The 14,666-nt window shown below is 51.7% G+C and overlaps 4 protein-coding genes across 4 annotated transcripts; 3 read left to right on the plus strand and 1 right to left on the minus strand.

Moving 5' to 3' along the window:
• Nucleotides 1-986: 986 nt before the first annotated feature.
• On the plus strand, nt 987-2,179 carry PMZ80_001663 (uncharacterized protein; the record flags this gene model as incomplete). Its single annotated transcript, XM_064870105.1, has 4 exons — nt 987-1,091; nt 1,141-1,330; nt 1,389-1,625; nt 1,680-2,179. The coding sequence occupies 4 exons, from the start codon at nt 987-989 to the stop codon at nt 2,177-2,179; spliced, it is 1,032 nt and encodes a 343-aa protein (XP_064735602.1).
• A 993-nt stretch (nt 2,180-3,172) lies between these two features.
• DPB11 (protein kinase activating protein dpb11) lies at nt 3,173-6,064 on the minus strand (the record flags this gene model as incomplete). Its single annotated transcript, XM_064870106.1, has 1 exon — nt 3,173-6,064. The coding sequence occupies one exon, from the start codon at nt 6,062-6,064 to the stop codon at nt 3,173-3,175; it is 2,892 nt and encodes a 963-aa protein (XP_064735603.1).
• Nucleotides 6,065-8,359: 2,295 nt separating this feature from the next.
• Nucleotides 8,360-11,118, plus strand: PMZ80_001665 (uncharacterized protein; the record flags this gene model as incomplete). Its single annotated transcript, XM_064870107.1, has 3 exons — nt 8,360-8,369; nt 8,798-10,392; nt 10,441-11,118. 3 exons carry the CDS (start codon nt 8,360-8,362, stop codon nt 11,116-11,118), a joined length of 2,283 nt encoding a protein of 760 aa, XP_064735604.1.
• Nucleotides 11,119-12,005: 887 nt separating this feature from the next.
• On the plus strand, nt 12,006-14,525 carry PMZ80_001666 (uncharacterized protein; the record flags this gene model as incomplete). The annotated part of the gene is made up of 2 exons (XM_064870108.1): nt 12,006-12,011; nt 12,069-14,525. 2 exons carry the CDS (start codon nt 12,006-12,008, stop codon nt 14,523-14,525), a joined length of 2,463 nt encoding a protein of 820 aa, XP_064735605.1.
• Nucleotides 14,526-14,666: the final 141 nt, after the last annotated feature.

The following is a 14,666-nucleotide window of genomic DNA, read 5'->3' on the forward strand; positions in this document are numbered from 1 at the left end:
GCGAGTCCTGCAATAACGATCGTGCCATAATACAACTAACCAGATCAGCTTGGTCAGGAGAAATCTACCAAAGTCCACACCACTCTCATATGTAGACTTCACTGTCGGCTGACAGATCAGCGGCCGGCCTAGAGTTATGCATGCCTCTTCCAGCGTCGACAAACAACCGCATCTGGCAATTTTCGTGATTTATCATATCCTGACGTGCATAGCAAAGTCGCAGCCCCCGCCACAAAATCCGTCGTGGACTTGGGAATGATTTGTGCAGTACTGCAACCGCAAATTGCTATTTACCAAGTCCGACGTCCCTGCCTATTCAAGCAGATATCAAGGAGACACCATTCACCACAAGTACAACATTCAACAACGCATGCTGGCACGTCCGTAAGTAGAAAATCTGATCAACTAAGCCGGAGTTGCATAAAAGAATATTTCCGCTTCTAGCATGATCGATAACATATCTCGGACTTAGCTAATCGAGTTTAACCATTTCGAGCCGTTGCATATTACCTGAACTGGCTAGCTATTTCCTCCGCAACCTATCAGGTGACGTGCTAACCTGTGCTAGCAGGAGTATATCCGTCACAGTGCAACTTTGATAGGTGAGTAGAGCCATGATGTGGTCTCCACGCACAGTTTACATTTCTAAGATCGTTCAGCACGTCACATCATAGACGATGCGTGTGCGGACTGGTGCGGAGGAAATGTTCACTGGAACGAATCAGGTTGTCGTCCCTGGAGATCCGAAACCACCCTTACCATTTATGCCAAATCGAGTCTGATATCTCCGGATAAAACTGCCTGCTAGCACAACAACCATAGGCCATGCTCGTACACATGGAGCCTTATGTCATGCATGAGCTTCAGCATTTCACGACAACATGTCGTGACTATAAAACAAACACCGGCACACCTCAGTAAACCTTCATCATCAGTAGCCGATGCAGAAAGCAACACAACTAGTCACGAAACTCACAAATACAATCATGCCTGCCAATCTACCCAAAACCTTCAAGGTCGGCGTCTTCAAGGAAGCCGGCAAGCCTCTGTCATTCGAGGAACGAGAGCTCAAACTGCCAGAAGATGGAGAAGTGCGGTTATCCAGCATGCTACTGCACCACGCAGCGCTGACGCTTCTAGGTCCTGGTCAAAGTCCTAGCCTGCGGTGTCTGCCACTCTGACGCTGTAGTGGGCTTTGGCGGCTTTGGAAACAGCTTCCCAATTATCCCAGGCCACGAAGTCATTGGTGAAATTGCTGCTGTGCCATCCTCCGAAAAGCGCTGGAAGGAAGGTGACCGTGTCGGAGCACCATGGCACGGTGGTCATGACAGTAAGCAGCAACCACCTACTCTTGATCACTGACAGTGCTAACCACATCTCTCGCATAGACACTTGCAAAGCCTGCCGTCGTGGCCTCGCCCAGATGTGTGAGAACGAGCAGATCAACGGCGTCACCCGAGATGGCGGGTACGGCCAATACGTGACTCTCCGAACAGAAGCAGTCGTCAGCATTCCCAAGGAGGTCGACCCAGCTGAGTTCGCACCTCAACTATGTGCCGGTGTGACCGTCTTCAACGCCATGAGACAGCAGAAGATCTTGCCCGGGGAGACCGTCGCTGTGCAAGGTACGTCGATCATCAGACCTTTCTGTGTGCAGAATACTGACATTCCCCTCCCAGGTCTCGGCGGGCTAGGCCACCTAGCCCTCCAATACTGCGCCAAATCCGGCTACCGCACCGTCGCCATCTCCTCCTCCTCCACAAAGAAGGACTTCGCGACCAAGCTCGGCGCCCACGACTACATCGACGGCAGCAAAGGGGACATCGGCAAGCAACTCCAGGACCTCGGCGGCGCAGCCTGCATCCTGCTTACAGCGCCAAACTCGAAGCTCATCCCGCAACTGATCGGTGGTCTTGGGCCACTGGGTAAACTCGTCGTTCTGGCTGCTACAGATGGACCGGCGCAGGTGGACACGAACTCTATGATTCAGAAGGGGTTGAGTGTTAGTGCTTGGCCGTCTGGTCAGACTCAAGACTCGGAGGATACGATTGTTTTTGCGAGGGTGCATGATGTGAAGTGTATGGTTGAGAAGTTTCCTCTGGAGAAGGCGAATGAGGCGCTGGAGAAGATGCAGAAGGGGGATATTCGGTTTAGGGGTGTTTTGACGCCGAATAACTAGACGGGTGGGTGGTTTGGCTCGGTCGTATTGACCTGCTTCGGTCGGTCAGTCTGCTCGCAAGAGGAGGTTCAGACCTATACTTGGCTTGAGAGGATTGTGCGATGCACGCTGCTAGAACGAGACAATGGGACCTGCACGCACGATCTGACGAGTCCACGCATCTCCCACATGTTGACCTACAACTACGAATCCTCTGGCTTAGCCCACACGTCCTGCGTTTAGCACATTGTAGCCTGAAGTACTGCACGCCTTCCGGGAACGGCCGCAGAGCAATCTCATGAGTCGACAGCAGCCCGTGACTCCCTCCCATCGTGGGGGACTTCAAGCCACTACGTAACAGCAAAGAAAGGGATGCTTGCACGGAAGAGTCAAGCTAACATCGTCACAGGTCGTCAAAGCCACCAAGCACTCGCTAATGGATACACAGGCAGTACAGTGTCAAGACCTTTTCATTAAGCTCCAATTAGCTGATGCTCAAGAACGAAGCTAGCTGTTGTGAGGTTGCAACGAAGTACGCTTTCCTTTGCTGTCCGTCTGTCTCGAGGCTCCCTAAATCAATTCGAGTATCCAGATACCGAGCACAGATGATCGTAATGAAGAGACTCACGGATGCGAATTGACAAAATTCGGGGAAGGAGAAGGGGACTGACCTCAAACATTCCTTTATGGCATAAAACGTACATGTGAAAGTTCAGTCAAAGTACGGTATTGCTCACATGTACTCTGCGTCGCGGACTAGACAACTATTTCAGGTCAAGGCAGGCGCCGTCAAAGCCTCCTCAGCCCACCTACCCAGCTGCTAAATGTAAGCGATATCAGAAATCCGTCATGGAATCCCGCTCGTTCAGAGTTACGTACGGTTCGATCTAAGCACCCAGCAGCTACCATAGTGTCGACACAAACAGAAAGAAAGAGAACAACGAGATTCATTTCCCATTGCTTCTACGCAAGACACCAACACTAATCCACAGTACCTATCCAAAACCCACCCCCTCAGAAAATATTTCCCGTCCCCCCCTCCTCAAACCCCTCCCCTCCATGCCCATCCAACATCTTACTCAACGCCTTCTGCCGCCCCCTCGTCCTCCGCCCCGCCCCAACAACCGCCTCATCATCCCTCACAACCCTCTCCCATCCATGCGCCTGCGCCTCCCTGAACTCCCGCTGCCTCTTCTCCTCCGACTCCTCACGACTAAGTTCAGGCTCTGGATCTCCCTCTTTCTGTCCGAGTTTTGCACGGTTCCGGCGTTTCTCGGCTAGATGGGCTTTTAGCGCCGTGGCTTGCGAGGAGTCTGCGTAGGTGAGTTGGGGTTGTTGGGTTGGGGAGGGTGGACGTGGTGGTTGGGATGTTGAGAGGGTTGTTAGGGCGGCGTGGAAGTCGAGGGGTGTCATGCCGTGGATTGTTTTGGTTGGGGGAGGAGCTGTAGGGTTTGCGTTGTGATCTAGAGTCATGCTGTCGCGGCTCAGCAAGGTATTGCCACGGAGGGGGCGCTTCTGCTGCTCTGGGGCTTGGTCCTTCCTCTGTAGATCGCTGGGTATGCGGCTCATCGCGCTGAGTGGCATGCCCAGCCCGTCCGTATTGACGCTGTTGATGGAGCTTGCTCTGGAGAGGGGTTGCTTCTCTTTGCTGTTTGCGGCTTTGTTGTTTGTATTGTCGTTTGATGTTCTTGACGAGTTGGATAGGTTGCTCAATGCGCGGCCTAGTAATTTCTTCTTGTTTGAGGTTCGAGAGGCGGGGCGAGCGTTGTTTGCGGCTGCTTCGGCGCGTTGACGGGCTTCGGCTGCTGCTTTGACTTCGAAGAATTCGTTCAGTAAAGCTGAGTGGGACTTTTGCTCGGGCGGTGGTGGAGGGATGATTGGAGGTGGTACATCGTCGTCGATGTTCAGATTCAGCCCTTCGTCGTCTTGTTGCATTATGGCTTCTGCATCTGCTGGTTCAACTTGGGGGCGAGATGCGACTGGGTCGCTGCTGTTGCCGTCGAAGGTCTGAAAGAGCTTCTTCTTGACTGGGGATACCTTCTTTGGCTGCATATTGCCGGAGATCTCCTGCAGAGGTACTGGCTTCGTCGTGGTAGCCACGCCTCTGTTGGTGCCTTCAGGACTGTTTCTTGCGTCCGCCTTGGCAATATTCGAGGTTTTACCAACTGTTTCCTGCTCAAACCCATCACTTATTGGCTTTTGCTTCTCCGTCCTGCGTTCGTGAAGTTCTTTGGCGGCCTCCACAAAGCTATCTTCTTCAACAGGATCGAGTTGCTGCATTCTGGGCGAGCGAGATGAGGTACGTTCGGGCTCTGCCCTACCATCGTTCAGGGGATTTTGGCCCGCTTTGTCAGCGTTCTTGCAAGGCACTTCTTGTGCAAATGGCACAAGCGTGAATGGCTCGAATGGTGGTATCCTGCCACTTTTGATGAGCTGCCACAGCCACTTCTCTGATACCACTGGCATCCTCCATGCCTGAGCATGTTGAATCTTCTGGCGATTGGGCTTGGCAGAATTGCAGACAAGAAGGGTCATCTCTTGCGTGAAATTCTCCTGGTACACAGCTCCGAGCTTCTGTACGACCTTCGATATATGCAAAGTCTGCCGTTGATGAAAGCCAGTGGCATTTACCACGAGTTTGGAAACGGCCGGTACGTTGATGGGTGCCACTGGTAGGCCAAGTGCATAATCCTCGGGTGGAACAAAGACATTGGAGGTCATGCACCATTCCAGCCAGAGCTCGGTCATAATGGTTACATTGGAACATGCCTGCTCAAATAATGCAAGTCGGTGGCTCTCAACCTCGAATGGCACAATCAAGAAGCATGAGTCGGTATGTGCTTTGGACTCTTTCTTGAGATCACCGAACTTGTCATGCACTGTACCACCACAACCAGAAAGTGCCGTGTGCAGAACTGCTTTTTTCCTATCATCAAAGCCTTTAACATTGAAGTGCTTACCTGCTAGAATGCCGGTTCCTGTCATTTGATCTGTATTCACCGTATCCTGCTGCATTTGTGATCGTGTGCTTCCGCTAGTGTGCCGGTTTTCTGCATCTCCTCTCCTAATATCCGCATCAATACTCGGCATAGACTTGCTAGGTCGCAGGTTCGACTCAGCAGTATCATGAGCATCGTGGCCACGCTGATTGACGATATCATTCCACATATCGTTCTGCTGGCTGCCAAACCTTGCACTTGCGGTCCGACGGAGCTTTCGACTTGGTTCTGGAGCGGGTTCATCCGTGCGCTGTCTCTTGCCTAGCTTAGCGCTGTTGGGGGTGCGACGATTCCATGCACCCACACCCTGGTTCTCCGGAAGGATAGTGGGATGGTATTTTGACTCATCGAGTTGCATGCCCCGGTCCAAAGTGTCCTTGTACCACTTGATGCTGACGATCTTCAGTTTCCACATCTGTGCATACTCGTACTTCTTGCCCTCTGGCGTGAACGCAATGAGGTGGGTGACGTCCTTGGTGAGGTCACCTGTATATTCTCCTCCATTCTTGACAATGTTCTTCGCAAGCTCATTCCGAAAGTCGAGGTCTTCAAAGCCGGTGATACAGATTTTGAGACCGAAGAGGGTGGGGCACTTGTGTTGTGCTTCCAGGCCATTGAGGTCGATCGGCTGGTCGTTCATCCATAGTTCTCGAAGGGCTTGGATGTATTCCGGGAGCAGCACTTTGACGTCCTCCCTTTCTCTCGCAACATATCGATACTTTTCTGAGTCTGTATCTCCCACCAGGAGATGACTAACATCGGAGGTCAGGTCGAGGGTGTGATCAGCGCCCATCTCTTGCGCCCATTGTGCCAGCTGGCTGCGTATCTCGGGAGGAATAGACGTGCAACATAGCTGTGCGCCATGCAAGGGTTTCTCGGCTGAGACTTTCGAGGCATTGTCGGTCATAGTGCATGTCTGTAGATATCGGTATTGTTGTAGAGCTCGAGGTATACATCGAATAACAGATGACAAGCAGTGTGGGTCAACGTCGATAATGAAAACGCGTGTGGTACGCGTCGAAGGAGCACGCGATAGTTTATTGCTTGCCTTACGTCATCGTATTCTTCTCTTTCTTTTCTCTCCCTCCAGTCTCTAGCCATAACAACGAACTGCATGCGATATGATTCTGCATCAGTTTGACGCAAGGCGGGTACCGAAGATGAATGGACGACTTCAAAAATTCGATGCTAGTCTATGCCTGGGTACTGTGGGTGCGGCAGCAGTCACAGCCTCGGTCGATGACCCGGATCACAACGTCTGGAGCACAATCACCTGCTCGGCTTGCTCCCTGCACTAGACTATCTACAAGACTTCCAGACGTTGTGAAGGACGAGAACATACGCGCCCACGTGTCCTTTTTCCAACCAGGGTTACTGCTTAACAATTGCAGCTGCAGCGGACACAGCTGTGTCATCTACCTAGCTGCACTGTAAGCAGGAACAAGCGTATGTTGAAGGAAAGATCTGCCAGGAGCGATTGGCACATTCTTGCTGACGTTTGATGACCATCCGACATAAGAGCAACCGACTGAATCGACGCGCTGTCCGATACTCACCGGAGGCTACTTATTTTCGCTCTCGGTCCACTTGCAATACCCACGACCGTCAAGCGGCTTAGGGGCTGCCACGACTAGCATACCTGGCCTTACCTGCACGTGCTAGATATCATGCAGAGGTCCTCCTGCAACCAAAGTGGCTGTTCCTTAAAAACACATCAAGCGCCCAGTAAGCGGTCAACTTGGTTGTTCGACGAAGGCAGAGGTTCCCACTTGTCAGGGTGCTGCAGGGACCTCCATCACATAATCAACGTACTAAATCTGACACACTTCCAGCATCCGAGCCCGAACGTCCTGACTACTTGTACGTGCAAGCACAATCCAGGATTCGCGGTGGCTCCCTTCATGACAGAGGTATCGGCACAGCCAGCTCTACCACGCCTTTGAGTGAACAGTCAAAACTACATATCAAGAAATCTTCGAGCAGGCATGAAGAAGATCTGTGAAGCCAAACTCGTCAGCTGCTCACTCACCAGCTTGGGCAAAAGGCGTTGTCTTTCGTGAACCTACCGATCTGTAGATTGGGACTAGAGTACCTTTGCTGATCGATCTTGATGGAGTCATAATCCTGGCTGCCATCACGTTGCTCTAAGACGAGGCCACGTACACTAGCGGCTCAGCATTGAAGACAGTCACACGGTGCACTGAACTGGCTTCGCTTGAAAATAGCGACCAGTAGTAGTGATGATTGAGTTCCCAGTCGCCTGGGGGATGCCGAGGCACAGGAGGCTACTAATAGTGCATGTTGCCGTAGAATGATATTCATATTCCCTGAAAACTGCTTGAGCATAAAATCATGGGTGTATGCAATTCGGCCTACGATAGGCAACGCGTGCTCAACGCACAAGAACAAGGAATTCTCGTGATCTCGAATGCACATGAGACATCGCCACAATGCTTGACGAAGTGAGGCCGAGTTCCACAAGAGAACGATGCTGCTACCCGAGTCTCCGAAGCGCGGCATTAAGCTGAGAGGCCCAGTAGATCTTGGTCAGCACACAATAACGAATATTACTCTAATGAACCAGTTCCCGCCAAAGTCATCACTGTATTATTCATGCCAGGCAATCCGGCGTGTTGACCATCGACACGCAAAACCTGTCGCATGCTGTACGTGATGCTCACGTACTACCCGCACTTCCGAACACTTCCAGTTGAAGACTCGTGACGGGGCTCTAGAGCGGCCCTGCATGACCGACGTGGTAAAAGCCCTTTCACCGCGGATTTACAGTACGGCAGCTTGGTGCAGACGAGTCTACTCCCCACAATTGTCTGTACTTCCACCTGTCGAAGGGGAATGATCGCTGAATCCGTAACCAGTTCCTGTCTTGAGGGCCGTATGCTTCCGCTACTTCCATGCCTCGTCATCATCCCCCCATCAATAACCAGTCAAAATGCTTACTTTTCGGCTACTTTGTGTGAACTCTTTGAACTGCCTTCGTGGATTCTTGATCTCTCTCAGATCTTCTCTTCGACTTGTTATCTGACATTCACCATGGTAGCATTTTTGCTTATTTCTTGAAAAGTTGTTGCTGTCGATAGCCACGCCGAGACGACTATTCGCTTAGGTGAGTAACCCATGCAAGCCTTTTAGACCATCTCCAAATTGGGCCGCATGGCGCAGTGTCGTACCAAAGACGGGCAAGATGGGTGGGGGTGGGCAGTCGCTTGGTTGGTGATCGGTCTGCATTGCTCGGCCTGGTATCGCTGCAAGTGCCATGGTGCTATGCAAGTACAGTGCTTCTGCCATGCTTTCCCGCGGCTGCCGTGCTTTTGGCTGCATCACCACTACGACGCTCTTGCACTGGGTCCTCGTCCATACTGCGTCCATAGCCATAGTCAGGCCGGCTTCCTCACCTTGTTTTTGCGAGCGACTCAAAACAGGACTTGAACATAGCTAACATTGACACAACACAGCTCAGTCTCGCATTCGCTTCGAACAAGAACGCTCAGCTCCTTCCGACCTCGCGACCGCTTTCTACCCTCGATCCTTATGTGTATGTCCTGAATTACCGAGTGGAAACGCTTCCGCAACATACGTCAACTACTACTCCAATACTTGAAACTGACACCATCGAAATCAGAAAAGCTGGCGCTCCCAAGGGAAATCTCGAAACGACTCTTCCGCTTGTCTTTACCTCCCACGCAAGCCGGGCCACCCGCGTCGACTGAACCGTATATTGCCCATCCCGATTCTGTTCGTCCAGCAGAGCCGGGTCCGCCCAGCGAGATGGTGTTCGACGAGATACGGCGAAGGTCGCCAGAGAGGAGAGAAAGAAATGGTTCCATTATTGGCGGACCAGTCAGTGGTATGGTTTCCAGGCCCAGATTAGAGAGCGATGTGAGAAGAGGCTCGATACCTGGCAACAACGCTTCAGAGGCAGCAATTACAAGACCATCCTTCACAGACCAGAAGCCAATAGCATCTGGGAATGGAGTGGCGGTATATGTCCAGACTGCAGAGCCGGTGCTCTTCTTACAGGGATACGATTCAAACGACCCGACTTCCCACACGACCAGCATGCTCCGAGGCAGCCTGCTCGTGAGATGCACAAAACAAGCGAAGCTGAAATCAATCTCTCTGACCTTCAAAGGCAAGTCCGAGACCGACTGGCCGGAGGGTATCCCACCAAAGAGGGTGGAATTCAAAGACACCACATATATTATGAACCACACCTGGTCTTTCTTCAATGCGCAATTTCCTCAAGCTGAACATGGCTACGGTGCAGATCTCGTCCAGCTGCAAAAAGGACCATCTTCAGAGGTCAAGGATCTTGGAGTTTCTGGCTCATCCTTCGAACTTTTCCAGAGAAGCTCTTCTCCCGCAAAACAAGCACAAACCTCAAAAGAAATGAAAAGGCTATCCCTGCAAGCGAATCACTCAAGAAGTTTTGGCAAGGGTGAAAATGCCACAGGCGGGCCAACGGTTGCGCAAAGGGGGTTCAAAGTTTTCCACCCTGGCGACTACATCTACAATTTCGAGCTACCGCTTGATTCGCGCTTACCCGAATCCTGCCACGTGGACCTTGGCTATGTCAAGTACGAGCTCGAAGCTCTGATAGAAAGATCGGGCGCCTTCCGAGCGAATCTAGTAGGAGCGAAGGAGCTGTCACTGATTCGAGCGCCATCTGAAGGATCACTCGAGCAGACCGAACCGATTGCCATCTCCAGAAATTGGGAGGATCAGCTGCATTACGATATTGTGATATCAGGAAAATCATTTCCGCTGGGCTCTTCAGTTCCGATAGCATTTAAGCTCACACCACTAGCCAAAGTTCAATGTCACCGGATTAAAGTCTTCGTGACCGAAAACATCCAATACTTCACGAATAACAAGAAAGTCCACAGACTAGAGCCAACAAGGAAAATACAACTGTTTGAGAAAAGGGCTGATAGCACAAGTACGAGTTCGTATCCTGGAAGCTCAATGAGAGTGCTTGCTGGTGGAGGAGTGCCATACGACTATCGAGGAGCTGCCGCGGCGGGCGATGAAAATATACCTCACGACACCACAAATCTACTTGGCAACCTGGATAATGATTCTGGCAGCATAGGCCCGACCGAGATGGAGTTCAATGTGCAGTTGCCAAGCTGCCATCGGATGAAAGACAAAGTACGAACAGAGCACCTGCATTTCGACACGACATATTCAAATATCCAGGTGAATCACTGGATCAAGGTCAGTTTCAAATTGAGGTATCGGTGTAATTTTACTAATTTTGGATAGATCGTGATGAGGCTATCACGACCAGATGAAAACGATCCAAATAAGAGGCGACATTTCGAAATATCGATCGACTCACCGTTCAACATTATGTCATGTAGATCAACACAAGCCAACACCTCCTTGCCTGCTTATTCGGCAGGGGGTCAGACACCAGGGGCGACGGACGAATTCGAATGCGGCTGCCCTGGTGCGCAACTCACAAGGCGGAATACACCACCTGTGCTGCCATCATTGAACAATACACCACCGGTATTGCCAGTACCGCAGAGGAGCTGGACAAACGACAATGGAGGCCTTACAGTACCCACTCAAGCACACGTGCACAATGCTGATCCGAACAATGGGTCGTCCAGGCCGATGCATCTTTTACGAGCTCCGTCCTTCAACCCGCCGGCATTTGACGAGGAAGAGCCACCGCCACCAATGGTGACACCACCTCCCCTATACGAAAATGCTGTCAATGGTGATACTCGCAATGCCCTAGCCGACTACTTCTCACGCTTAGCGGACGAGATGGGCGATGAAGACGACAGAGATGATAGGTCACGGGTGGACTATCCACTTACGCCTGGAGGCAGAGTCAACCGGTCCATGGACATTCCTCGAAACTGGATTCCACTAGGAAGAACGAATGATCTGACTTTGCCGTCCGGACAACGTACACCGACTGCTGTGTAGCATACAGCAGTCAAGCCTGTCGGCGCCCTGAGGGGCATTTCAAAGGCGAATGTGATGAGTCATGTTAATGAAGCAATTTGCCATACAGCGATGAATATAGAATGAGCGATGAGCAATGGTTTTGACATCTGAACGCATTTTAGCGAGGCACAAGGAAATTGAAGTAAGATCGGGAGGCATGGTGCCAGGAGCTCGTTATTGCAGTGACCTAGGGATATCTTGTGGATATAGCTATCAAGTATATTCTCTATCTCCTCTCGTCGCTCGGCATCATATTATTGTATTCTTACCTGCTGGCCTGGGAGTTCCCAGAACCACGAGTGGCCGTAGACGTTGAATCGCGTGAGCAGTAACCGGTTAAACTTCGGCTGAACCGACAGCTCCGGGAAGAACGCGCGACCGCGGATCATTTTTCGAAAAGCGCACCTGCCAAACTCGAGATCGTCTCCAAGTCGTCGCATCACCGTGACCGGACTCAGCACGACTATCATCGATGATGGATAATACAACATCGTGACATCCTCCGACTCCTTCACTCCGATCATTCTGTAGCAGGACTGAGGATGGCATCAAGCATGGCCGCAGCAGCGGCGCATTCGATGCCTCCCTTTCCACTGCCGGCAGTGCCCCGAGTTCGACCTCCCCCCATACCAAAGGGCACTCCGGGACCTAATACGCTGTCTATGCCTATAGTACCAAAGGCGAGTGAGAAACGTGTATGGGCTGATGGAAAATGGACCAATCCACGGTCGAGGTCAGCACTACAGAAGCAGGAAATCGTCTCTCGGCAACTGGAAAAAGCGTTGAGGCATGAGACTCATGGCATGAACATCTACGCTTACAGACATGTCTCCACGAATCAAGTTGTATATAGCTTGACCAAAAACATGAATGTACGTTACACGTTCAAAATCCATGTTACTATTTGATATGCTTACAGCCATTGGCAGAACACCAAAATTATGAAGCAAATGCTATTCCACGGGAAAAAGACAGTACCCGAAGCTCTACGACGAGATGTATGGCGACCGCATTTCTCCCTACATTTTCCTCAAACACCAGCTGGCGCAAGTAAAGGACTACGAGTCTACAATGAGCTGAGAGAGCTTGCCTTCAAACGACAACTCGATCCTCCCAGAGAGCTTCGCATTGCTACGCAGACCGATGTCGAGAATGCCTTGACAGCTTTGGGTCCCATGGCTCAGGAAAAGTTGGACTCGCTGTCCCAGGCTAGAGGCAGTCATAAACGCAAGTTTGTCATGCCTGTTCCTGGAAAGAGATTACCTCAGTTCGTTGTCGCGAGGAGACTGATGAACCAGAAAGCTACCTCGGTGGCAGACGTTGCCGCAACGCTTACTCGCATGAGCGAGGCCAGCAAGTTGACGCCACAGCAGGCGTTAGCCATAAGCAAAGAGCAGAAGAAGGAACGGGAACTGCTGCTGTCAGGGAAGGCACTCAAACGTTTGGCAGATATCAGGGTGCGAGAAGTGGCAAAGGCAGCTGAACTTGAGAAGAGAGAAGAGTATGCCACTGCGCGACCTGGATTACCGAAGATTGAGAAGCACGCTCTATCGAGGATCAGCCTTGAGTTCGACGGCGCTGTAGACCTTGTTCGAGGAGGTGTAACTGGTGCAGACCTTCTAGACTCGAAAGACGAGGCGACCGAGGGTGAAACGGGTGCTCAGCGAGCTCTTGACGAAGCTTTGCTGATGATGCAGGCAGAAAAGGAGGACAAGATCAATGCTATCACAGACCAGGTAAGTGCTCAAGTCGAGGAAAGACTTGCAAGAATGACGCACGCCGAAAGAGAGCAGGCCGAGAAAGCACATGTCATAGCTAGGGGCCTGAAGCGAGAAGAGATGGATGCACGTATAAGACAAGTCGCTGAGGAACTCAAGCAAGAGCGGGAGCAAATGCAGAGAAAATATCCCACTCCTACGAGAGAACAACAAGCTCAGCTTCACAAGCAGAAGAACCTGGCCGCCGCTAAGATAGCAGCGACGAAGAAGGCGGAAGAACAACGTGTGACCTGGGGTGGTCTCTACGCCGAGATTGGCCCAGCTGTTGACCAAGCCTTCACTAAGATTGACGAGGCATGGTCATCGAGGCTGGCGCAGTTACAGGAAGACGTTGAAACAGAGAAAGTCAGACACGGAGACACTGCCAACCACGACGTCGAAATCAGATGGGCCGATATTCGAGATGGCACGTATGCACGAGAATGGCCAGACTCGGTCATACATGCAGAAATTCAACCGAAAGCCGTGATCAAGACTGCTGGAACCACTGTACGCCAGCACTTCCACCTTGATGAGGACGAACAACCCATACCCGAACAGCGATCCCAGGTTCCCAGGACGCAAGCCAGTACTGTGCACGTCTTTGGCTCCGATGTGCCTGATGACGTTGACAATACCAACAAGACTAGACCTGCGGTCGGCCGATACTTGCCGCCTGAACAGCGAGTGGGAATTTCCGCTGAGAAGCGCAAGCAAAGGATTGCAGAGTGGGCTCAAACCGAAGTGCCCATGCTCCGTGATCGTATCGTTGCGATGCGACAACAGGCTGCCATTCTGCGGGCCTACTTCGAACATCTTCCATTGGACACTAACTTACAGTCGACCGGGCACTGCATGACCGCCGTCGAATATGCGCGTGCAGACCTGACTCGCATGGTTCAGGACGGACAAAACGAAGAGGATCTCAAGCACGCTGCAGGACAACTTGCTTACATCAACCAAGAATTCCAGTACGCTGAGAGCGAGGTGGATATGGCTAGTCAATCGCCCGACGCCGACAGAGCAAGACTAGACTGGATCAAGCTGCAGGCTGAACTAATCGACATAGAGACCAAGAACTTCGCCGCTTTCATGGAGGCGAACGCACGTGAAGAGTTCCTTGCAAAGGGTAGTGAGCGACAAGCCCTTCTCGAACAATACAACAGGAGTCAGGATGAGTACGAGCAGGTGGTCGCATCCAGAAACCTCGACAAGTTCGATGGCGAATTCCCGTTTTTCGCGGAAGTGGAGGAGCGGTCTGAGAACCACAAGGCGGCTAAGGCCCTGGAAGAACAAATCCTGGAGCTCGAGGCTAGGTCAGATAAGCGAGCAGAGGACGGAGATGAGGAGGTCAGAGAGCAGCTCCGTGCGCTGAGAAGGCAATACGATGTAGCACAGAAGAAAATACAAAAAGACAGGGAGCAGCTTCATATTGGTGGTGCCGCGTGGATAGAGTTCAAGAGGAGGGGAAACACTCCGGGAGGGCGGGCGAGGCGTAGTGCTCATGGCTCGCGGAGTCAGGAACCCGTCATAGAGGAATTTAAAGAGGTTGAGGAGGATATGGCTGAGGAACCAGCCCAGAAGACTGGTGCGTGGGGTCGTGTAAAGAGCATGTTCGGCCGGAAATAAGCGAAGCAGTTGCTTGCTCCCAATTTACAGACCTGTTTGTGGTCGTGTATTACTGTATATACTGCACGAAAGAGCTTGGAAATGTTTCGCAACGAGTGTTGAGGACGCAGATGCAAGCTCTTAGGCCCTGCGCTGGTTGTA

The sequence above is a fragment of the Knufia obscura genome (assembly GCF_036327395.1).
Source record: "Knufia obscura strain CCFEE 5817 isolate CBS 148926 chromosome Unknown scaffold_1, whole genome shotgun sequence".
NCBI lineage: Eukaryota > Fungi > Ascomycota > Eurotiomycetes > Chaetothyriales > Trichomeriaceae > Knufia > Knufia obscura.